This window comes from Taeniopygia guttata, chromosome 1A (genome assembly GCF_048771995.1).
Source record: "Taeniopygia guttata chromosome 1A, bTaeGut7.mat, whole genome shotgun sequence".
NCBI lineage: Eukaryota > Metazoa > Chordata > Aves > Passeriformes > Estrildidae > Taeniopygia > Taeniopygia guttata.
The window spans coordinates 28,372,357-28,394,387 of record NC_133025.1 but is presented as its reverse complement, the minus strand read 5'-3'; the positions used below and the strand labels follow the sequence as shown (position 1 = coordinate 28,394,387).

Genomic DNA, 22,031 nt, shown 5'->3' with positions numbered 1-22,031 from the left:
TGGGATGCTGAAGGACTCTTAGAAGAGAAAACATGAAATATTGTAGTATAGACAAGGAGTTGTAAAAGCCTTGATCATGCTGTAAGGAAAGAGGGTGCAAACTGCTAAACAAAAGCAGCAGGTTTAGCCTCTAATTCATCATAATCCAAGTATAACGTTATTGTAGCAAGAAAGCAAGAATGCTGTGTCAAAAAAGCTGAAAAGTGTATAAGACATGTAGTCTAAGCAAATGTGAGAGGAACTATTGATTTTTTTTTTTTTAAGCACTCTCAAATAGCCCAGCCAAGAAATATCCTCTGGGATTAGTTATGCAGAGAAGTAGCAGATGGTTCTGTTGTGCCTGAAATAGGATCATTAGGATCAGAACAAGGGAGGGACTGAGAGTCAGTAGAGAGCAGTCATTAGGAAAGTCATGGTTAGGATTAAGGACACTGAGGTGTTATTTCCTTTCCTTTATTTCTTTTTTAAATACTCAAATTTACAAGCTTACCTCATGCAGCTGAAGTACTTCAGTTATGAAGCATTTGATGTTAGCATAGTGAGCTTTAGTTAAGCCAATTATAAATTGGAATACTAATGAGTAAATTGCAATAATACAGTAAAAATGAAAGTGAGATAGGGAAAGAGTTTGAAAATTTTGAAAAACAACTAAAATAAAATATTGGACCAAAATACCAGTATGACCTTGCAATTAAGAATTGATTTTTATTTTATTGCTTCAAATAAAATTCAAAATTTTTCCAAGAATTGTTTCACTAGGTACAATAGTAAGTTAAGAATGCTTGATTAGTTTAGGCAGATTTCTTCAGTATTCTTTAAGAAAAGGATATCCTTTTCTTTTTGCCTTAAAATGTGTATATTATTACTGGAAACAACTATAAAAATCTTCATCCACACTCAGTATAATTAATAAGCTCCAAGTACACAGCACTTGCTCAAGTTGATAATTCTGAAGTTTTCACTCTATTCCCATGAAGCATATCAGCAGATTTTCAGTTTCTTCTGAGTTGCTTCAGTCATGCTGCTTAGGCCTCAGGGGAGCATGATGTCAAAGCCTGAGTTCTAGTGGAGAAAAGACATCAGTTGTTTCAGCTGAAGTGAATGAGAACCAATTCTACTTCAAGCAAAGTTGATGGTAGGGTAAAGGTTAGAGCTTTGCTGTTAATCATACCTGTAAATGTGTCATTTTATCACAGCTTGAGCCAGTGGTCGCAGTGGAGTCAGTTAAATGCACAAACCGTGCTGTTCATAACTGCTCGTATGAATTCAGCTGTCTGGTACAAGTTTTTCATGGTGATCATGGGAAAGGACTAAATTGAAAGTATTTTATGCTTGTCACTAGCAAAAATATGATGGCAAAACATAATTCTTTTTGTTGTGAAAAATCAAACAATTGAAAGGTTGAATGAAGATACTTACTCTGTCAACGTTATGTATCATTCATCTCTGCATAATTTAAAACAGAGCCTATACCAGGAATACCAGAGTTATACTGCAAACATAAAGTCCAGTTCAAATAGTATACTAGTGGTCCTAATGAGGTTTTGAAATGAGGTAACACCTGCTGCAAGTTAACACTGTCTGTGCTGTTGAATTCAAAAGACAGACACCAACATCTTCATTACTGAACATCATTTTCTACTTAGAATTGTTGCTTCAGGCTGCTGCAGAGATGGATGTTTCCCTGGATCAAATTTATAACTTTGCATAGTCACAATAAAGAAAGAATTATGTTTTAAAAGTAAAAACCTTCACATGTTGCTGCATAGTGACATTATTGAAAATGTCAACTTCTAAATAGTTTTAGGAGATGGTAATGTGTCAACTATTCCAATGTAAAACATACTAGGAAACACTCCGCTGTTAATATTTCTGGTACTTAGTTTTCCTACATATTATGTGTTGCAAAAAGAAGTCTTACATACATATTAGTTCCCCTGAGCTCCTAAAAAGTAGGAGAGAGACAAGGTAATAAGATGGTGTGTGTGCTTTTAATATGATCATTTGCTTTATTTAGGCCAAGGTTGAAAAATGTGGATCGGAGTAGTGCTCAGCATTTGGAAGTTACCGTTGGAGATCTGACAGTCATTATTACAGACTTTAAGGAGAAAACTAAGTCACCACCTGCTTCCAGTGCTGCTTCTGCAGATCAACACAGTCAGAGTGGTTCTAGCTCTGACAACACAGAGAGGGGAATGTCCAGATCATCTTCACCCAGAGGAGAAGCGTCGTCACTGAATGGGGAATCTCATTAAAGTTTATTTCCTCCAGTTTCATTAGTCTCTTCAAAACATGCAAATACGTAAGTTCTGTCACCACATTTTCATGACAGATTAGTCATGCATAATTAATATGTTGACTAGAACATGATGCAGTTTAAAAAAAAGAAAATAAGTGCAGTGATAGAATCAGTAACAGCATGAAGCTGAGTCAGGGGAGGTTTAGGTTAGATACCACTAAAGGTTTCTCACTCAGAGGGTGGCTGGGCACTGGAACAGGCTCTCCAGGAAGTGGTCACAGCACCAGCCTGACAGAGCTCAAGAAGTATTTGGACAACACTCTCAGGCGCATGGTGTGACCCTTGGGGTTGTCCTGTGCAGGGCCAGAATTTGGACTCGATGATCCTTTTGGGTCCCTTCCAACTCAGCATATTTTGTGATTCTATAATAATTTAAATGCTATCTACAAATGCTTATGAAGCATCTTCAGACCAACTTTTTAATCCACATGTATAAGGGTGCCATGAAAATGTGGTTTGAATGTTCATTATGCAGTGTTATTGCTATGTCCATTTTCACTTTTAGTTTAGCAAATTCTAACACAACTCTTGGAATCTCTACTATTGGCATGTACTGAATTTAAATTTTTATAACATAGTTCAAGCTGCCTAAATATGTATTATTTGAGAATTGTGAAACATAGTTATATGTATGCAAGTCAAAGATCAACTTAATCAATTATTGCTGCAACAGAATTTTCATAATAATTATCTTCTTAAAAACACCTGCTGGTACTTGGTGTGGTTAAATAGGAAAAATGTTATTAAAGAAAACATTTGTATGGATTTTTGCCAATGTTTGACACATTTTACTAGATTACTGTTACTGAATTATGTTGATGGTTTTACCAATATTTTTTGACACTTAAAACACTTATTGTAATGTTTACAAGCAAAATAGAAAACACATTCTAAGCATTGATTAGTTAACCTTGCAATTCAGGTAAAGTACTGCATTGTCGCTGTACACTGGTATTTTGTGTTGCGTAACAAATACTGAACCTCAGATGGTGATGCATTTGGCAAAAACTATTTGGAAATATGAAAGTTTGGAAAAGCTCTATAAAAAGAACAGATCTGCAGTTCTTGTTTCTGCTTGTTTCCTTGCCCCAGATTTTTCTAGTGTCACATAGTCACTTATTTCAGTACAAGAATATCAGATGTTGCACAAGAATAAGGAAATAACAATACTATTATTTTTTTGTTCTTGAATCAATTTATTTAATATTGAATTGGCCTGTTATAATATATTATGTCATAAATCATTTGAAAAATACTCAGTATCCTACTTTATGGCATAAGCTGTCAACATTTACGCACTTAGCAATATACTGATAAAGAGCAGAGCTATTTACAATACCATCTGGTATTATGTAAAATTACCAATAAAATATTTTTGTGAATACAGATTTTGCATTTTTGTTTACAACCAATAAGTGTTTTGATACATACATACAATTCATGTATAGATTTTAAATTATATATTCTGGTTCAGTACAAAAGTCCATTTAGCTCCTTTTAGTGAGGTAGGGCACTTACATTCCCATGAGCCTTTTCTTTTTCATTCAAAGTAAATATATTTTTAAGACTATGTGAAAGTTGGATGGACCTTCTTGGTAGTGAATCCAGCCCCAAGTTATTACCCACATATGATATGTCTTCTTGACAGCTTAAAATAATGGATTTTTGTAGCCCCTGACAATTGTGATGTTTGGTGGTTTCTTGTAGTAATGTATTTTTCTGTTTTTAATGCAGTACTTCTACAGGCACAATGGTACTGTTCTATTTTGTAAGATGCTAGTTGTGAACTACAGTTAGTTGCATAAAATGAGAGTCTGATGTGATATCTGAGAACATACATACCTCATTCCTTGGTGTTGCTGTTTAAACTTTTTAGACATCAAATGTTAATTATAGGCTGTTTCAGATGGATAACTACTGACCTGTTTATTATGTATTCTGCTTTATCTTACTAAAAATAGGATGTCTGTTCCTTGCTGTTACCTGGCCAAATTTAGTATCTGTAAAACATGCTTTTTAAGGTTCTTAAATGTTTTTGGGGCCGGGCTAGTGTTCTGAATAACACACGCTAGCTTTTAAAAGAAAAAAATATATGCTTCTCAACTTTATTTTTTTATATTTTATTTTTAGGTGGGACTATTTGCAGACTGTACTGATGTAATGGATTACAAAATAGCTGAAACTGTTTAAAGCAAGCAGTTTAAAGATATAAAACTTCTTGCAATGAGATTTACTGAAAAGTGTTTCTAATTTGAAACGTAATGAATGCTAACACAATTCAGAATTTCTTGCAAAGAAACAGTAATCTATTACCAGTAATTCACTAAATGGGAAATGTATTTTTATTTAAGTTCATGTGAATAAACCACCCAGCATTGCCAACAAAAGGACTCTATCTTCAGAATTAAGTAGCTATTTGGTTTGAAAGGAGAGATGGAGTAGATTTTACTATGATTCAACTGTCTCTAGAAAATAATCTCAAAAATGTGGTACAAGTATGGTTATGAAAAATAATGCAGAAAGTCTCACTGTTCATTATGGAACAAGACGCTTAAGAGCAATTTCTACTACATGTGCTACAGAAGTCAGCTAGGATCTTAAAAGCTATGGTGGTTTTAACTGAACAATTAGGTTGCCATTGTTTTATTGCAATGATGCTTGTTTTAGCATTAAGCAAAGTTAAGTTTTTGCCTGTTTGATGATTAAAAGAATATGACAATACTGACAGCAGAGTAGACAAATTCTAAGCAAAATACTGCATTTGAATCTGTTCATAATATAATTTAAATGAACTTCACTTTCATAATTTCTAAATAATTTTGACTTGTAGTAATCCTGAGTCCTTTTTTCTAACTGTAAATATATTTAAAAACATCTTTACTCCATTTATAAAAAGTGAAAATTTAATGTTGTAATGTGTTCTGATTAGCTATTTTTCTCTGTGATTGCTCTCTGCATAAGAATTGTTATTTGTTAAATCTATATATGCATCAGTCTTCAACAGCCATACATCCTGGGATGTTCATGAAATGGTGGCCCCACAAGGACAACAAGTGTGATAGTGTTCCATGTAAATGAGTTCCTTTATGTGCTGATTGATTGTCTGGTTTCAGAAAGGAAAAGGGGGGAGAAATGGGGGAAAATGAAGTATAAATAGTTCATTTATAAAGTGTACAGTAATTCAGTCTCTTACCTCCCTTACTTTGCTATTAATTATAGGTGGTATAAGAAAAAGAACAAATATACAGTTGACTGATCTCTTTTTTCATGAATTTAAATCTACATATTGGAGATAAAAATTCTTCTACTTAGTAGCAGGTTGAATTATACCATATAAAATCTTGATTCCAACAAAGGAGGTAGTAATAAATAAATGACATTTCAAAATTTAAAATTCTTGCTATTAAGAGTCAATAATTAAGAATATGACTGAAGTTTTAACCTATTATGTGTTTAGATATTTGATGTTTTAGAGCATAGATTGTAAAATCTCAAAAACGGTTTGATTTCATAATTCGTGCACTTAACATTTTTTTTAATATTATGAATAGCACATTTTCAAGTAGCCATGTGAGACAGTACTTTCTAAAATTTGTTCAATTGGTTCACTGTAGTGATTAGGCAGGTCTTGTAAACTTCACACCTTTCATCCTAAATTCTTTACTTTTTTCCTCTCCTGTCTCAAAAACCTGACAGTTTCCTATGTTTTGCTGATGGATTTTACTTTGTTAATAGGATTGATTTGGCATGAAACTGTCTATTGTGTACTTTTTATCCAGGGTTCTTTAACTATATCTGTTTGGGGTTTTTTTCCTGTGACATGCCTTTATTTGGCTCTTCTCCCTCCTAGGGAGTTTGGGTATAATTCATTCAAAATCAGAAACTGTAGGGAAATAGAAAGGCATTTACATTTAATTTCTCCAAAGGCAACAGCAAGTGCTATACTTATAGTAAATTTAGCCTGTGCTTACTCAGGAATAAGGTAAAAAAGATAAAAACTAATGCTGGTTTTGGCTAGTGGACCAGTCAGTGAAATATGGCATTTTGAAAATGCATACTTCTATCTCAATGTTAAGATTTTTGGTGTGCTGGAAACACAGCTTGAGCTTTCAGAGGTTTTCTTAACCTGAAATTATGACCCAACTTATGTCAGAGCAGTCTCAGTTTGAAAGGTTATAACTTCAAACTAGCAAAAACTGTACAGTAAAATCAGTCAAACCATAGAGGTTCAGATGGTTTTCTTTTGTGCTGTTAAAGTTTTAAAAAGAGGAGAAACTGTTAAAAGAGACTTAGAAGACTTGTCTAAGACCACAATATCTTGAGCTTAGCTTGACATCTAAAGAACCTATGTTTTAACAAGAATTAACAGGATTTAGCCACTAATTAAACTTCAAAAATTGCTTCATAAGTTAATTACAAATTAGCGGTCTATGGAAATTATTATAACTTCCTTTCTAGAATGGAGTAAATGGTACAACAGCAACGGAAAACTGCATGCTTGCTGGAAAGTACTATTATCCAACAGCAAGTGATGTTTACATGATTTTGCTAAAAGACATAAGACATTATGCCAAAAGATCTGATATATCTGTGGACAAGGCTTAAACTGTACCATTAGATTCAAAGAGTGAAAGAAAATGCAGTGAAAAAAACAAATTCGTTCCAGAACCTAGAGTCTCAGTAAGGCTGGAGCTTATTACAGCCTCTATTTAAGTGTGTTGGTAAAAATTAATAAAAACAAACTACCACCGAATCACACCAATGTATTCAATCCTAATCTGGCCCCTTTTATTATGGGAGACAGATAAAAATCATCAGAATGAACTTGCTCTGTCTGCTAATGGTAGATGTTAAGAGCAGACAGTTTAATGGGCACAGGAAGTTTTAGGTGTACTTTTAAGAATTTAAACATGGAAGATGAAGGGCAAAAGCATATTCCATAGCTTGTAATGGTTATTATTAAAAATGATTACAAGAGATTGCTGTCCCATATGGGGTTTTGTAAAAGACAAAATTGTAGCCTTATCTAATCACTCTTTGTTCCATATGCTCAAAAAGAAAATTACCACAAGAAAAAAATATTGTTCAGTAACAATATTCTGAAAAGTAGTTCCAGAATTTTAATTATTTTCTAGAAAGTATGGCATATCTTGGCAGATGGAGGACTATTTGAGCAGGACTGTGTTTTCAGGATCTAGGCCACCTGGAAAAGTGTAGTCTTGGTTATACTGTTTCCTGTCATGGTTTAACCCCAGCTGGCAATAAGTACCATGCAGGCCTTTATGCATTCTCCTTCTGTGCAGTGGGGGAGAGAATTCGAAGAGTAAGAGTCAGGAAACTCGTGGGTTGGGATAAAGACAGTTTAACAGGTAGAGCAAAAGCTGCACATGCAAGCAAAGCAGAACATTGACCACTTCCCATGGGCAGGCAGGTGTTCAGCCATCCCCAGGAAAGCAGAGATCCATCACAGGTAACAGTGACGGGAGCAGACAAACACCATCCCTCCAAACATTCTCCTCTTCCTTCTCCTTCCCCCAGGTCTGTGTGCTGAGCACACCACACGGTCTGGGATATCCCTGTGGTCAGCTGGGGTCAGCTGTCCTGGCTGTGTCCCCTCACAATTCCTTGTGCACTCCCAGCCTCCTCACTGGTGGGGACAGTAGGAGAAGTAGAAAAGGCCTTGACTCTGTGTGACCTCTGCTCAGCAACAGCTGAACTATCTCTGTGTTATCAACAGTGTTTCCAGCACTAATCTAAAACAGCCCCATGCCAGCTACTGTGAAGAAATTAACTATCCCAGCCAAAACCAGCACATCTGTGTATAAATACTGATCTTGGTCAAAGCAATGTGAAAGTGCTTCCTCAAGCTTTTAAGACATGTAGCTGTAGACCAATGGAACTCTTTACAGTGGAGTTACTGAGAAGATACCCGAGGAAAGGAGACTGTTAATGTATTTTTTGATAACTTACTAACCACATGCATGTAATTTTCCTCTTCTGTATGAAGAAGCAAAAGGATGCAGAAAAAGGAAATAAATGTAACCCAGGCTAATGAAATGTGGCTCATGAGCCTCTTCCCAAGATTACTAGAGTCTACAAAGTGCAAATTCTGTTTGGTTCAAAGATAGTCCCAGGTATTTGTCACTAAAGAAGGATGGAGTTGTTTAATCATTTCACATCTGTTAAGACAAGTGAGGGGTTAGTTCTACTTTCTGAATACTCACTTTGTGAACATAGAGATCAAATTTTCTATTTATATGCATCCAATATATAGCTGTCCTCCATGAATAATCTATTTCAAGCTGATTCTTCTTTGCACAGAATAAATAAAAATGCTTCAATGTCAAGCCTGGTTCCTGATGGCACAGATCTCTGAGCAGGAAAGTCTGGCATCTGACTGATCATCTCTTTCTGTAACAGCCTTCAGCTATGAATTAATCTGGGCAAGGGAAATCTCTTCAGGTTACATGTATTATCGTTACTCCCACCTCTGAAGGAAACACATTCTGATTCCTGGTATCTTCTTCTCCCTTTTATTTCTCTTAAGTACGTTTATAGTCTTAAGTAGATGCAGTGAGTTTGAAATAACTTCTTATGCCTGCTTTTTTAGTGGGGAATTTGACTGCTGTTCCCAGTTCTTGAACTATATTTTGGTTTTAAGATCAGCATGGTCATACAGAATTATGGTATGTGGGAGCTTGGAGGTCAATTTCAATGTTGTCACTGTTGTCTTTGTTTCTATATAATTGGCTACCTAAAGAGTTTCTTGCTGAGCATACTTACACTGATTCTGTACCATTCAAGCACTCTGTCTGAGGTACCTGGCATTCTGGGATGCCAATTATCTGTGCTTCTGCAAATGGTATTATTCCATGCTGGGGGGCTTCCAAATGTGGCAAAATAAGCAGAATTCTTTCCAGCTGATGGAGGCAAATGTTGCCAAGTAAAATGCTTTTAGTCCCCACTGGAGAAGGAGATCTGAGGAGCGTGTACAGATTCTGAGTGCTTTCTCTGCTTTCCTACGGAAACTCCTAGTAGGAAGCTTCTGTTTCTAAAATGTCAAACACCTTCAAAAACCCTCAGTCCAACAAAAAACCAGAGTAATAGGGGGGGAAGGAAGAACAAAGAAACTGTATTTTCAGAATAATCCCTTGAAGAGCCATATAATGGCTTCTTTGTCTTTTTTGTCTGTTTAGTGTTCCTTTCTCTGTGTACTGTATTGGAAGTAGGCAACACAGGCTTCTTAGAGATATGTCTTGCTTTGTAATTCTTGATGGCTGTTGGTTGAATGACAATTGGCCTAAAGATGTAGGGTTTTGTGAATTAAATAGTAAATGCCATGAATGTTTCACTCTTGCATACAAGTTATTTATTGAAAGGGTGGAAGTTTAGATGAAAAAGTTAGGAACAAAATTAATTCCTCTCATACAATTAGCTACTACACAATTTTAAAGGGTCTAATTCCTGGACTGCTAAAAAAAGGATAGCTTTATGTTGCAAGGGTGATATGAACCTAGAGTAGAATGGATGTGGCTTCTGAAGAGTTTTGTGGCCAGTAATTCATATGGCTGTTTTCAGTGATTATTCCACATCTTAACCTGTTAATCTTGAAGTGTTGTTAGAGCATCCTCACAAACAAATCAAAACTACCAACAGTACTGTCAGATACTCTTAAAATTTACTAAGTGCCTTACACAGAGCATCACTGAGGCAATGATTCAATTGCAAGGAAGTTTGATAAAAGATTTACTCCTCTGGTTGAAGTTACAGGTTGTCAGTTGTAACCAAGGTTATGTTCCTGGTTATACGCATTAGAATCTTACATTTTATTGCTGATATGAGTAGCTAATAAAAAACAGTCCAGAAAAATTTGAGGCTTTCAATTTGTAAAACATCCATTGTTTGGAGGAGATTTTTCTTCTAGCCAATTGTGATGGTCTGCTGGAATATCACAGAAGTGAATAAAACTTGTGAGTATTTCTGGATGCTTTCACATTTCTCTGTTTCTCAGTCAAGGACAGTATTACCTTTCTTGGGAAGGGGTACCTAAGTTGGTTTTTCTCATAGGGATTATGTTTATCCAAGTAATTTTTTAAGGGTTTTATTATTAGAAAAAGGGCTTGTTATTTTGAAAATAAAGATCTTACCTGCCAGGTGTCTTCCCCAAAATGAGTAAGTGCCTTTTCTGTTCTGACTCTTAGAAGTATTTACTTTGTCAGATTGAATCTGAATGTTCTGGATAAACCAACTATTAAGTACCAAGTGTTACCAATGGCTTGAAATCCTTTCACTGAAACAACAAGAGACAGATTGTAAGCCACTTGAATTGTTTTGAGACCTGATGTTATCAGAAGTTTTATAACTGCTACGAGTAGTGTACTTCTAAGAACTATGTAACTTTTCAGGAACTTGATATTGATAGGAAATAAATATTTATTAGAAGAAGTATATTAAATAAATATTTATTTACCAATTTGAGTAAGAGAAAATGTTACACCATGGGGGCAACTGCTGTTAGCAGTCCTGACAACTTAATGAAAAGTAAAACTGAGACCCTGGACTCTAACCATAAAAAAGGGGTAGTATTTGGTGAGAGATTGGGACTGTGAATCTTGTGTCCACATTCTAATAAAGTAATTTCTCCTACCTAAGTTTTTACCAATTCTCAAGCAGAAAATAAAGCGTGAACAGATATCAGTAAGAGGCCCTCTGGTTTAATTGGTGCTGCTTCCTATCTCTAGTGGATTTTTTTTAAACTTTTTTTTTAAACTTTGCTCAGGACTGGTACAGCTGAAAGTATATTTTCCCTTCATTCTTAAGCCTAGACTTTGAATGGAGTTTCTCTGAGACACTTTTGTAGTGAAATCGTATTCCCTACAAACATTGAAGACAAAAATAAACATCTCTGTGAATGAAAGATCTTGTGTGGTTGTAATTTTTTAATATACACAAATTTAATTTAAAAAAGACAAACGTAGTATATTGATCTATTTAAAAGGTCTCTGTGTAGCACTCAGAAAGTACAATTTGCATCATGAGATGCTTCAAATTTTCTGTCTGATAAACTATTTTCAATTCCATCATACTACTCCTTTAAAGATGACCATACATTAACCCATTGGGATACTGCCTCCAATTGACCTCCCCCTGACCTCAGTTCAAAGACTATATTAAACAATTTAAAATTCTGAAAGCTTGGCAGAAAAGCTGAGGGGAATTGCCTGGAAAGAAAGAAAGAAACAGAAGGAATCACAGTGCAAAGACTATTTTTTTTCCTATGATAAATATTACACAATTAATGATAATAAAATGGAAAAGTGTACATCCCTACAGTTTTTTCACATTGATGATATATTGTTGGTTTCAGAGGAGCATAAATAGATGTTTTTGAGGCCTAGAATAGTGACACACATTGAAATGCCTTTCCCAGGAATAAATGAATACTTCTTACCTGCGAACAATCTAAGGAAGTATTTTTGGTGAAAACTGATGTAAGTGGACTACAATCTTGACTGGCATTGGTGGTGCTTAGGGTGTGTTATGATAGAATGGTAAATAAAATTATTAAATTGTTCAGAACGCCTCTCTGAATGTACTATTTGTACTGTCCAGGAGAAAGTGCAAGAAATACAAGTGGGCAGTTTGGAGATAAATAGCAGACTTTGGGAATTTGATCTCAAAATGCCAAGAAGCCTCTGCTAATTTATGAGCAGAGATGATTCATTACTGCTTTTGGTTATGATGGAAGTTGAGATATTCCTTGGAGTACTGCTTCTGAAGCAAGAAACTTTGAAAGCATCCATGCTTGCAAATTAAAGTAACCAATGAGGTAAGAAACTTGAGAAGGGGACTTTGTCTAAGCCTTCATCTCATTGTATATAAAAACTACTTTGCTACTGAAGCAGGTTATAAAACAGTGGTCTGTTTGGGTTCTCTCAATTTTTCTTCAATTCTACAGTTCCCGTGTTCAGTTCTCTGAATTGTTTATTATTTGTGTTGCTTTGCAGCATGAGGCAAAGGCCCTACCAAGGCATTCTTGAAAGAAGCTGATTCTCTTGTAAAGCCTGTTGGAGTTTCCCATTTGTGTAGCCGGTAATTGAAGTGTTGGCCATGAGTATAGGACCTCATCCCTGCTCCAAGGAGGCAACATGTGAGGCTGATACCTCCTTGGGGGCAGAATGCTTTAAATGCCACCCAGTCATTACTGGGCATAGATCTCCAAGTGCAGGCAGCAAGTGTGGGGAAACTGTTGACGTAACTACCAAATTTGGTACTAGCAGAAATCCTGACTAAATTGGCATCAGATACCAGAATAGGGCTATTGTCACTAATTAAAAGGGTCTAATTTAGTCTTGCTTATGCATCTATTTTGCAAGAACAGAAGGGATTCAAAAGAGGAGAGCAAACTGTTAAGCTCTTCTATCACCCTTTTATTCATTTGTCTCTGCTATTGACTGTTCAGCAAGACTGCTACACAATTATGGGTCTGAAGATGAAAACAAATTTCTTAAATTCCACACAAATGTTTTGGCAGCCATGGGAGATCACAGCATTCCCCTGCAGATATGGGCCTGGTGCCTGGAGTTAGTTAGGACAGTGTCCAATTTTTTTTTACCCTTTCTTGTCCTGAAAAAAAAAAAAAAAGAGTAAAAGCTTAATTTGTAAAGTTACAGACTGAAGATAGGCAAAGGAAGGCTGAGTTATGCGTACGTACCATCCTGAGTTAGCAGAACTTCGAATTATTTTGGGTCTTTCAGGCTCAAAAGTTCAGCGCTACACGATATCCCAACTGTCTCTGCTGCCACTTGTGCAGCGGAATGGTCCGAGAGCAATCCAATTGACACCATAGAGAAGGCAATGTAATGGCTGCACACCCCAGGGCAGCACAGGGCAGACTGCCTGCTCACAGTAGTTATTTGCATGAGCTTCGGACATGGCCATGGCTGTCTCCAAGTGTGAGAGTGCTGGGTGCTTTAGGCACTTGTTTGTGACCCCAGCTGACCACGGTGTTAAAAGAAGGAGTTAGTAAAAAGGGCAATATTAGTGTCTTATCTCTTCCTGATAATTCAAGTACTAAGTGCTTTAAACTACCACATTTGACTGCTTTTGAAGCAGTCATGGTTTTGAATTTGTATTTATGAAAGTTGAGCAACCCTTAGAGAAAAAGATGTAGAAAGACAAACAGTAGGAATTTATTTCTCTATCTCTGACATTGTCTCTACATGGCTTACATGTAAAAGTCTACTTGAAGGGGGAGTAAAACCAGGGTACAGATGAACAAAATAAAAAGGTAAATAAATTGGCAAAGTCAGTCAATGATTTACCTGGTTTGACTGATGGACCACTTTCCAAAACACCTCCTTACTGAAATGGTAAATAAATCTGTTGTCTTTTTCACTCAGAATAGCAGCTACTGGCTGCAGTGTATCATCTGGCTTGCATTGCTAAATGGCTCTCAGAGACTTCATAACTCTTCTATGCCTCTGTTTCCACTTACAAGGACAGCTGGCAGTTGGCTAATTTTTTTTTCATTTTAGCTGTTTGCTGAATATAGTTTTGCTTTCCAAGACATGCAGCCTTTTTTTGATTTGAAATAATAATAAAATGCATGAAATTTTTACATCAAATATAAAATAAAAGGAGTGGTTTTTTTGTTTGTGGTCTGATTATTTACTGGGCGAATGCATTCATTTTAAAGATCTTAAAAAAGGTGAATAGGATAATGTACTTAGTACAAATAGTATAAATTCACTGTGTGGAATCTGCACTGTTACTGTGAAATGGAAAAGGTAAAAAATACCTTAGCTGCTTTCAGATTATTTGATACATTTCATCTTAAAAAATGAACTTTCAAGGCATAATACAAAGTTACTGTTGTGCATGGTTACTGCTAGTAAGTATTTTTTCTATTTGAGATAAAATATATTATAGAAATTTAAAAACCTTGATCTAGGTATCAGGACTCAAAACACCCGATTCTGTAGCAAACAACATCAGGACACAATAAGGACTTTTAAACTTAAGTATAGTTATGTATAAATAAACAAGTAAACACCAGCTCTTCATGCCATATTTCTATATTTATTGTGTATGGTATGTATTCGAGTAAGTACATATGTTTGCTTTGACTCTTTGCAAAAGTACTTTAAACACAAATCATACAATCACAGAATGGTTTGGGTTGGAAGGGACCTTAAAGGTCATCTAGTTCCAATCCCGCTGCCATAGGCAGAGATACCTTCCTCTAAACAGACCAGGTTGCTCAAAGCCCCATCCAACCTGGCTTTGAAAACTTTTAGGGATGGGACATCCACAGCTTCTCTGTGCAACTTGTTCTGGTGTTCTGCATCTTGATAGCAAAATTTTTCTTTCTTATATCTAACCTAAACCTACCTTCTTTCAGATTAAGGCCATTCCCCCTTGTCTTACCAATTACTTGCGTAAGGAGTCCTTCTCCAGCTCTCTTTTTGGCCCCTTTAGGTACTGGGGGCAGCAGTTAGGTCTCCCCAGAGCCTTCTTTTCTCCCAGCTGAACAAGCCCAGCTCTTCACAGGAGAGATCCTCCAGCCCTCAGGTCATCTTTATGGCCCTCCTCTAGACTCTGCCAGCAGGTCCATGTCCTCCTTATGCTGGGGATACCAGAGCTGGATGCTGTACTACAGGTGGGGTCTAATGAGAGTGCAGCAGAGGGGCAGAATCCCCTCCCTTGCTCTGCTGGCCACGCTGCTTTCATGCAGCTCAGGACCCGTTTGGCTTTCTGGGCTGTGAGCACACATTGCTGGGTCACATTGAGCTTCTTGTCAGCCTCTGGTTTAGAAACAAGGATATCATGTGAGATCTTTCAAATGTTTTGCACAAGTATTTTGCAGGTATATGGCATCTGCATCCATCAACATTCTAAGCCCACTGCAGGTCACCAAATTTGTCAGGCACAATTTGCCCTTAGTAAAGCCATATTGGCTGTCACCTATCTCCTCTTTATTATAACCATGCCAGGTATGGTCTTTGGAAAGTTTTAGATGATGCAAATAGATGCATCATCTAAATAGATGTAAAAAGAAATAAAAGTCTAACACTGAGAATCCCTTCTGGACTGATGTTTGGGAGCTCCAAATGTAGAAATCTTTTCAGAAAAAAAAGCACTTGACACAAAAACATTGAAAAAAAAAAAGAAAATTTGTGCTCCTAGAAAGTATTCATTCTGCTTTTTTAATGTAGTAAACTACTAAATAATGTGCAAGCCTATATATGCTTATTGATTTAGAGCATGAAATTTGGATTTCTTAACAGGAATGATACAAATATTTTTACTAATGTTCAATAACTTACAGAGGATCTATTAAATAAATTTTGAAGTGTACTATTGATAAAGAATTAATTGATTCAAATTAGAAGAAATTAGGAAATTTTCAAAGTATCACACCACTTCCTACACAGTTTACAAAGCAGCTTACTTAATTTTGTGCACTGTTGTTCTAGATGTTTTTCCTATTTCTATTGTCCTTGGGTGTTACTGTGATTATAAACAATAACTGAAAAATATTTTAAGCTCCTGCTTGAAGTAGGTTAGACATACTACAATGCTAAACAATGAGAACTAGATAGGAAAGGAATGGGGGAAGGTAATATTTTGGTTGTCAATGAAAATTGATTTAGAGAATTTTTCTTAACGTTTTTATACATTAGGAAATTTGAAGGGGTAGATGCAGTACGAGTGGAAAGCAACTGTACCAAACTAAGTCTTTTTCTTAAAAGTTAATAGGCAGGGGAAAAAGTGATTTCTGGCAGCAAAAGAAAAGAGTCATTGCCTTAAGAAGTCTGATGATACCATATGTACAACACATGGCAGCAAAGCAGTTTCTTCCTACTTACCCAACCTTGCAATCTGTCACAGCCAAGTGCTGACATGGCAGCTTGTATGAAAGGGCACGTGAACATCAAAGAAAGTGCCTTTGCCTTTGAAAAACCCTTAACTGGTCTGCATACAGGGCAGTGTTGACACAAATCTATCAGCACAAAACCTTATTGCTTTACTAACTTAAATAATGGTTTAATTTTGTTAAAAAAAACAAAACCAGGGGAATGATATAAATTATTAGGACTGCTTTTTTTAATTTAAGTTGATCTGATTTATCTCTTTATCTAATGAGTTGTTAGAATGTTGGTTTCCTTTTCTGGCTCACAGTGACCGCTCTTATGACCCTTATGAACACACTTGCAGAAATATCAGATACTGGTTCTTTAAAAAAAATTAATTGTCACCTGTAGTTTATATAGATAGTTTTTTCTGGGATTTGAGCTATTTTCTGGAGGTAGTAAATAGAATTGAATACTAAAGATACAAAAGATACATGGCTAAATAACTAAATTCTAGTCAAGAAAAAGATTAAAGATTTCGAATCATTAATAAAAGGAAAGAATCTTGCATCTGATTGTAACTTTTCATATTAAAGACTAGGAGACCTTGTAGCCTTAATTGTTACATATTGTTCATAAACTATTCATGGTAAGTAATAAAGATATATAATTATTAATCAAAAGAATTTATAAACTTAAATCGGTAATTAGATACCATCTGATAATTGAGGTTTTTTCCTCAATGATACAATTTAGGTATGGCATTTCAGTAGCATTTACTTATTTTCCTTATTCATAAGGCCAAGTTTGTATTAAGAAGCATTTTATATTTTATCAGATGAACTGATAGTTAGATTAAATGGACAGATTTTACAGTCTGAAAAAAAGCTTTGTGTGTGTGTAGGTTTAGCTGTTTCTTTCTCCCCAGTAGCAACAGAGGGGTTAACAAAGATGCTTTCTCTCTGACCTTGCCTTAGTTATATTCTTAGAACACTGCAGATATATTCTCATTCATTAATTATTGACATATTATTGAACAGCACTGAATGAAGTCCTTAACTTCATACTTGGGTAATGACATGGTTGATAGTAATAATAAAAAAATTCTCCCTCTGTTACCTCTCTTTAGCACTCCTTATTTATTCTTTTCTCCTCTAAAATTATAATTTCTTCTTCTGAAGCATGACACCATGAGTACTACCCATCTGCCACATTTATTCTTGGTGCCGCTACAACACCCTTCAGACCTCATTTTCCTTGGCTGGAACACTCTTCCATATAAAAGATAAGTGTCACACCTCAGCAGGGAATAAGTGGTCTCTGCTTTTAAGCTTGCTGTCAGTAAATACTCCATTATATCTCTCTATTCTGACTCTCATGTCTCTGTGTTACTCATGCCCTGCCATATGGACTTGACAGTGTGTGTAAAGGGCTGTGAAGTGGGAGAGTGCAAGAATTCATGACACAGGTCAGCAGGTGCAATGAGAGCAATGAACCTGATTTTGAGCACAAACACAAAATCAGGAAAGCTGAATGGCAGGCTGTGGCGGAAAGCACTAAGAAATACAGGGGCAGAAAGTCCAGCTAAGACCTTGAGTGGTGCTTTCGGAGCTAGTTCTTCCTGCAATGCAAACCAGTAACTTCTTTCCAGAGTTCTTTTTACAAATCCTCTGCCATTTCATGTATGACTCTCCCATCACCACTTTGCTATCTTTGGCCCTGATTTCTCTTCATCCTTCCTAGTTCCTTATTCCTCTTGAATTCTGTGTTTAGGGTTTTTTTTTCTCAACCTCAGTTTCCCTGCTTGTACCTTTTAATAATCATCCCAGTATCTCCACTGCAAACAGAGTTGAGTAGCCCATATTTTCTGAGGGCCACCTTTTCTCCTAATTTCTTTTTTATTTTGAGGAAGAGGTGATGAACAATTTTGGCATTACCTCTCTTCCATAGTCGCCAGCTGGCATCCTACTTTCCCTTTCTTTCAAGCACAGCCAAGAACAGCAGTAAGCTATGACTCAGGTTTTATGGGCATTCACATATAACATACATCCTTAGACCACAAAAGCTATAATAGAACTATATTTTAATGGTTTATTGGAAATTATGCTGGCATTTTTTCTTAAAATGGAGGGTCCTGAATGGGGATATTATAACTTGTTTTAAAAAAGGATGTTTCTAGTCCATAGAAAAAATGTGAGCCAAATGCACTGTTAAGGGCAAAGAAGTAAGCAAAAGTATTTCAAACTTGTATTTTTTTTTTAAAGCAGTGTCAGAAGCTGAGTGATCAGCACTGAATAATGACTTTAAAATACTTACCTTGGCAATAGTATAGGTTAGTTAAAATGTTAGGCCTTTGCTCAGTGGTCTGGGCTAGAGAGAGAGGATGCGCTGCTGTGTTGGATTTAGCTGAAACCCAACCAATATTTTCCCCATCTCGCAAGATGTACAGCTATTACTTCTTCTGCCACTTCCCAGACCTACGTTTTGTTGTCCAGAAGCATGACTTGGTGAGCTAAAATACCCCTACCTTTGCTAGTGACTGCAAACAAATCCTTCAGGCTCAGTTCTCCAAGCTTCTCTGGCCCAGCAGCACCCACCTGTTCCTCCGGCCAGGGTGCCACGCAGTCACCTGTGTGCCAAGGCCAGCAAAGGGAAGGTCCCTGGAGTCCAAAGTGATTTGCATGCTCAGACTGTGTCTGTATAAGGAAAAAGGAATCTGTGTTACTTCAGCTGTCTAAGGAATAAGTGGGCATATAACAAAACGGGTAAAGGTTGGAAGGGACCACAATGGGTCCAGCCTCCCTGGACCAGAGGGTCCTCCTAGAATACATTGCATAGGACTGTGTCCATATGGTTCTGGAATATCTCCAGTGAGGGAGACTCTACAGCCTCTCTGGAAATCTGTTCCAGTGCTCAGTCTCCTGCACAGTAAAAAAAAAAGTTCTTCCTCATATTCAGGTGGTACACATATCCTGTGTACCAGTTTGTCCCATTGATTCTTGCCCTACTGCTTGGCATCACCAAGAAGAGTTTGTCTCCATCTTCTTGGTGCGCTTCCTTTAGGTATTTACACGTATAGAATATCCTTGTTCAGAAGCAGCTGTGAAGCTTTCACAGAGGAAAAAGTGCAACAGAAACACTGAGAGCAAGGATGGAGTGTCATTTTGAGGGAGCTTTAGTCTCACTTTAGCCCTTAATGAAAACACACACTCTCTAACGGCTTTACATTCTTCTTATTTTGAGGTTCTCAAAACTGCACACGGATTCAAGGTGAGGCCGCACCAGTGCGGAGCAGACCGGGGCTGCCACTGTCTCTGCTTCGGCTACTTCGTCGCTCGACTTCTCCCAGGGTCCCACATTCGGGAGGCCTGAATGGGGGCGAGACCAGGCTGAGCACAGGGCCGCGACGGAGGGAGGGATGCAGAGGGAAAAGGGGGGGTGCGGCTTTTCTCACTCTTGGGGCAAATAAACAGTGAGCGCCACTACGGCCCCGCCCTGCGGCCCGCCCGGCCCGGTCCGCCCCTGGCCGCCCCCGTCCCGCCCCTCGCACGCCGGGACCGCGCCGGGTACGGCGCCGCTGCCGCTGCTGCCGTGCTCCCGCTGCTGCTGCAGCCGCGGCCCGCCCGGCCGTGCCGGCGCCGGGCGGGAGGATGCGGCGCTTGGCGCGGGTGGCGCTGCTGTGCCTGGGCTGCGCCGTCTGCTCGCTGCTGTACGGCCTCAGCCAGCTGGCCCTCTCCCTGGAGCAGGAGCCTGGCGGCGGCCGCGAGAGGCAGGCCCGAGAGCCCGCCACGCCCGGCGCCCGGCGGCAGGCAGGGAGCGCGGGCCGAGGCGAGGCGGGGACCGGCAGGTACGCGGCGCGGGGGCCGGGGCCGGGCCCGGGCGGCAGTTCCCGCATTCCTGCGGGGAGGGCCGGCAGGCGCGGGAGCGCCGCTCTCCGTGCCGGCCGCGGGCGGAGCGGGCCGCGGGCGCCCCCGGCTGCGCGGGGCCGGGCGGGCGGCGGCGCCGAGGCCTGGCGGCGCTTTCGGGGGCAGCGGGCGGCGGGGTCTGTGCTCTCCCTCCCGGCCTCCGCGGGCCGGGTGCTGGAGAACGGCGGTGCGGGAAGCCTTAAACAAGCAAGGAAAACTTTCAGGAGTGGCGTTGCCGGCGGCCGAGACCGCCCCGTGTGCGTCCCCGCGGCGCTAAGCCCGTCCCTGGCTGCTGCTTGGTGGGACAGGGCGAATGAAGCGACGGGGGTTGAGTTTCCTTCCTCCAGAAGGAGAAAATTTTACGGTGCTCCTTCAAGTCTGAAACTTAGTAACTTTATGGGTATCAAATGTAACTTCAGTGAAGCAAATCTTTGTTTGTTACGCGATACCTTAATGCAGCCAGTCTTCCCACAGCGACCGGTGAGTTTAGTTCTGTAATTAAAGGGGTGCGTACCCGAGCAGCTCACGCTCTGCATAGTTCTGTTGCACTCTGTCAGCAGAAACTTTAATGTGGCCAAGTGGTGAGTGAGATTATGGAATGGAAATTACTAGTTTTCCTTTAGATTATAGTTTCGTAATCCTGTTCACTTGCGGCTGCCGGAACCCTAAAGCTAGGAAAAGAGGAGTGATGAGAAATCTGTTACTGAAAATAGAGGGAAAATTCGGACCAGGCCATTCTGGGACACTGTAGCTCTACTTCTGCTCAAATTCCACAGCAGTTCGAAGCAAACTCAGTTTATTGGTTTGGCGATGGTCACTGCTTCCCAGTGCTGTATAAGCTCCGGCGCCCCCCAGGCCTTGTACTGCTTGTGCTCCTCTGAGCACACGAGTGAGTTGATCTGATATGGTGACCTGCTTGAAAACTACCTCGGTTTTGGCCAACTCAGCGCTCTGTATTGCCTCATCATGTAATTATGAAAGTGTTCGATGCAGTTGTAAAGGACTTACAGAGGATGGCAAGATGACAAAATCTGATTTAATAATCTTGGAATACCATGAAAAGGCATTGTGAGTTACAAGGGGTGGAGTCAGCTGAAATGTGAAACCCAGCTTTCTACTGTTGTAACTACTTAAAATAACTTTTTTTCCCTGTGTTTTTGTGTTAGTTCAAGTTAATACAGATTTTAACATGAAAAAAAATGTAAGGCTAATTATGCCTCACTTCTAGTTTGTGAGGGAGAACTTCTGAGTGGTTGAAATCTACTAGTTCTAAGTAACAATATGGTGAAAAAAAAGTATGTATGATATTTGTTTTACTAAAGAAAAGATGCAGTTTAAATGAAGCAAAGTTTTGTTGTGTAGAAGATGATGTAAATAAATGATTTATACTATTGAACACTGAAATGAATTCAAGCTTCATCATACTGCTAGTAAGCAAAAGAAGAACCGTTTATTTTTAAAGTTATACTGTTCTAGTATTTGTACTAGAAACATTGTAAAAGTGTAGTTTTTAAATTAAATATATGAGTGGAGAAGAACCTCAGCAAGGTGCAAGAAGCTTCTTGCTGCTGTTATATCAGATGAGTTAGAAATCATGGGGCACCGTGTTGTCAAATAGAAAAGTTTTACTGACGAAGTTCTTTTCTAAAGGTCTCAAGTGTCACAAAACATTCCACTGTATACAGTTTTTTGGGGGTATACATCCTTGCAAAACCAGTGTATGTTGTCACCTGTATGGGAATTCTTTACCTATAAACTGTTGTCAAGCTGAAGGCTCAGGAAACATCCCCTGTTATAAGTTATTAAAACATGCTGTTTGTGCAAAAAGTGCATGTGCAAAACTTTTTTGTGAGTCAGACTCTCAGAAAAGAGAAAAGGCTTTTGTTTAAGGAAAAGCTCTGTCCTGTGGCAGTTAAAAAATATTCCACTGAATGTTCCTTTAGATGCATTTGTAAATTATTCTTGACTGTT

General features: G+C 38.4%; 2 protein-coding genes across 4 annotated transcripts in view; both read left to right on the top strand.

The window, feature by feature from the left end:
• The window catches only part of YAF2 (YY1 associated factor 2), a 31,811-nt gene extending 20,595 nt beyond the window's left edge, over positions 1–11,216 (top strand). Inside the window, exon 4 of the mRNA XM_002195883.7 lies at positions 2,018–11,216. Coding sequence (XP_002195919.1) covers positions 2,018–2,255 — 238 coding nt within the window. The 3' untranslated portion in view covers positions 2,256–11,216. The remainder of the gene's footprint in view (positions 1–2,017) is intronic.
• Positions 2,167–22,031, top strand: part of GXYLT1 (glucoside xylosyltransferase 1) — a 46,953-nt gene continuing 27,088 nt past the window's right edge. Inside the window, exon 1 of one of the 3 annotated variants that reach the window (XM_072922202.1) lies at positions 2,167–2,302. Coding sequence is in view for 2 of the 3 variants with exons in the window: in XM_030258335.4 (XP_030114195.4) it covers positions 19,806–20,002 (197 nt within the window). In the remaining variant the exon portion in view is untranslated. Of the gene's footprint in view, positions 2,303–19,675; positions 20,003–22,031 lie in introns of those variants that run through there. The other 2 variants (XM_030258335.4, XM_030258340.4) reach the window with 2 other exon arrangements.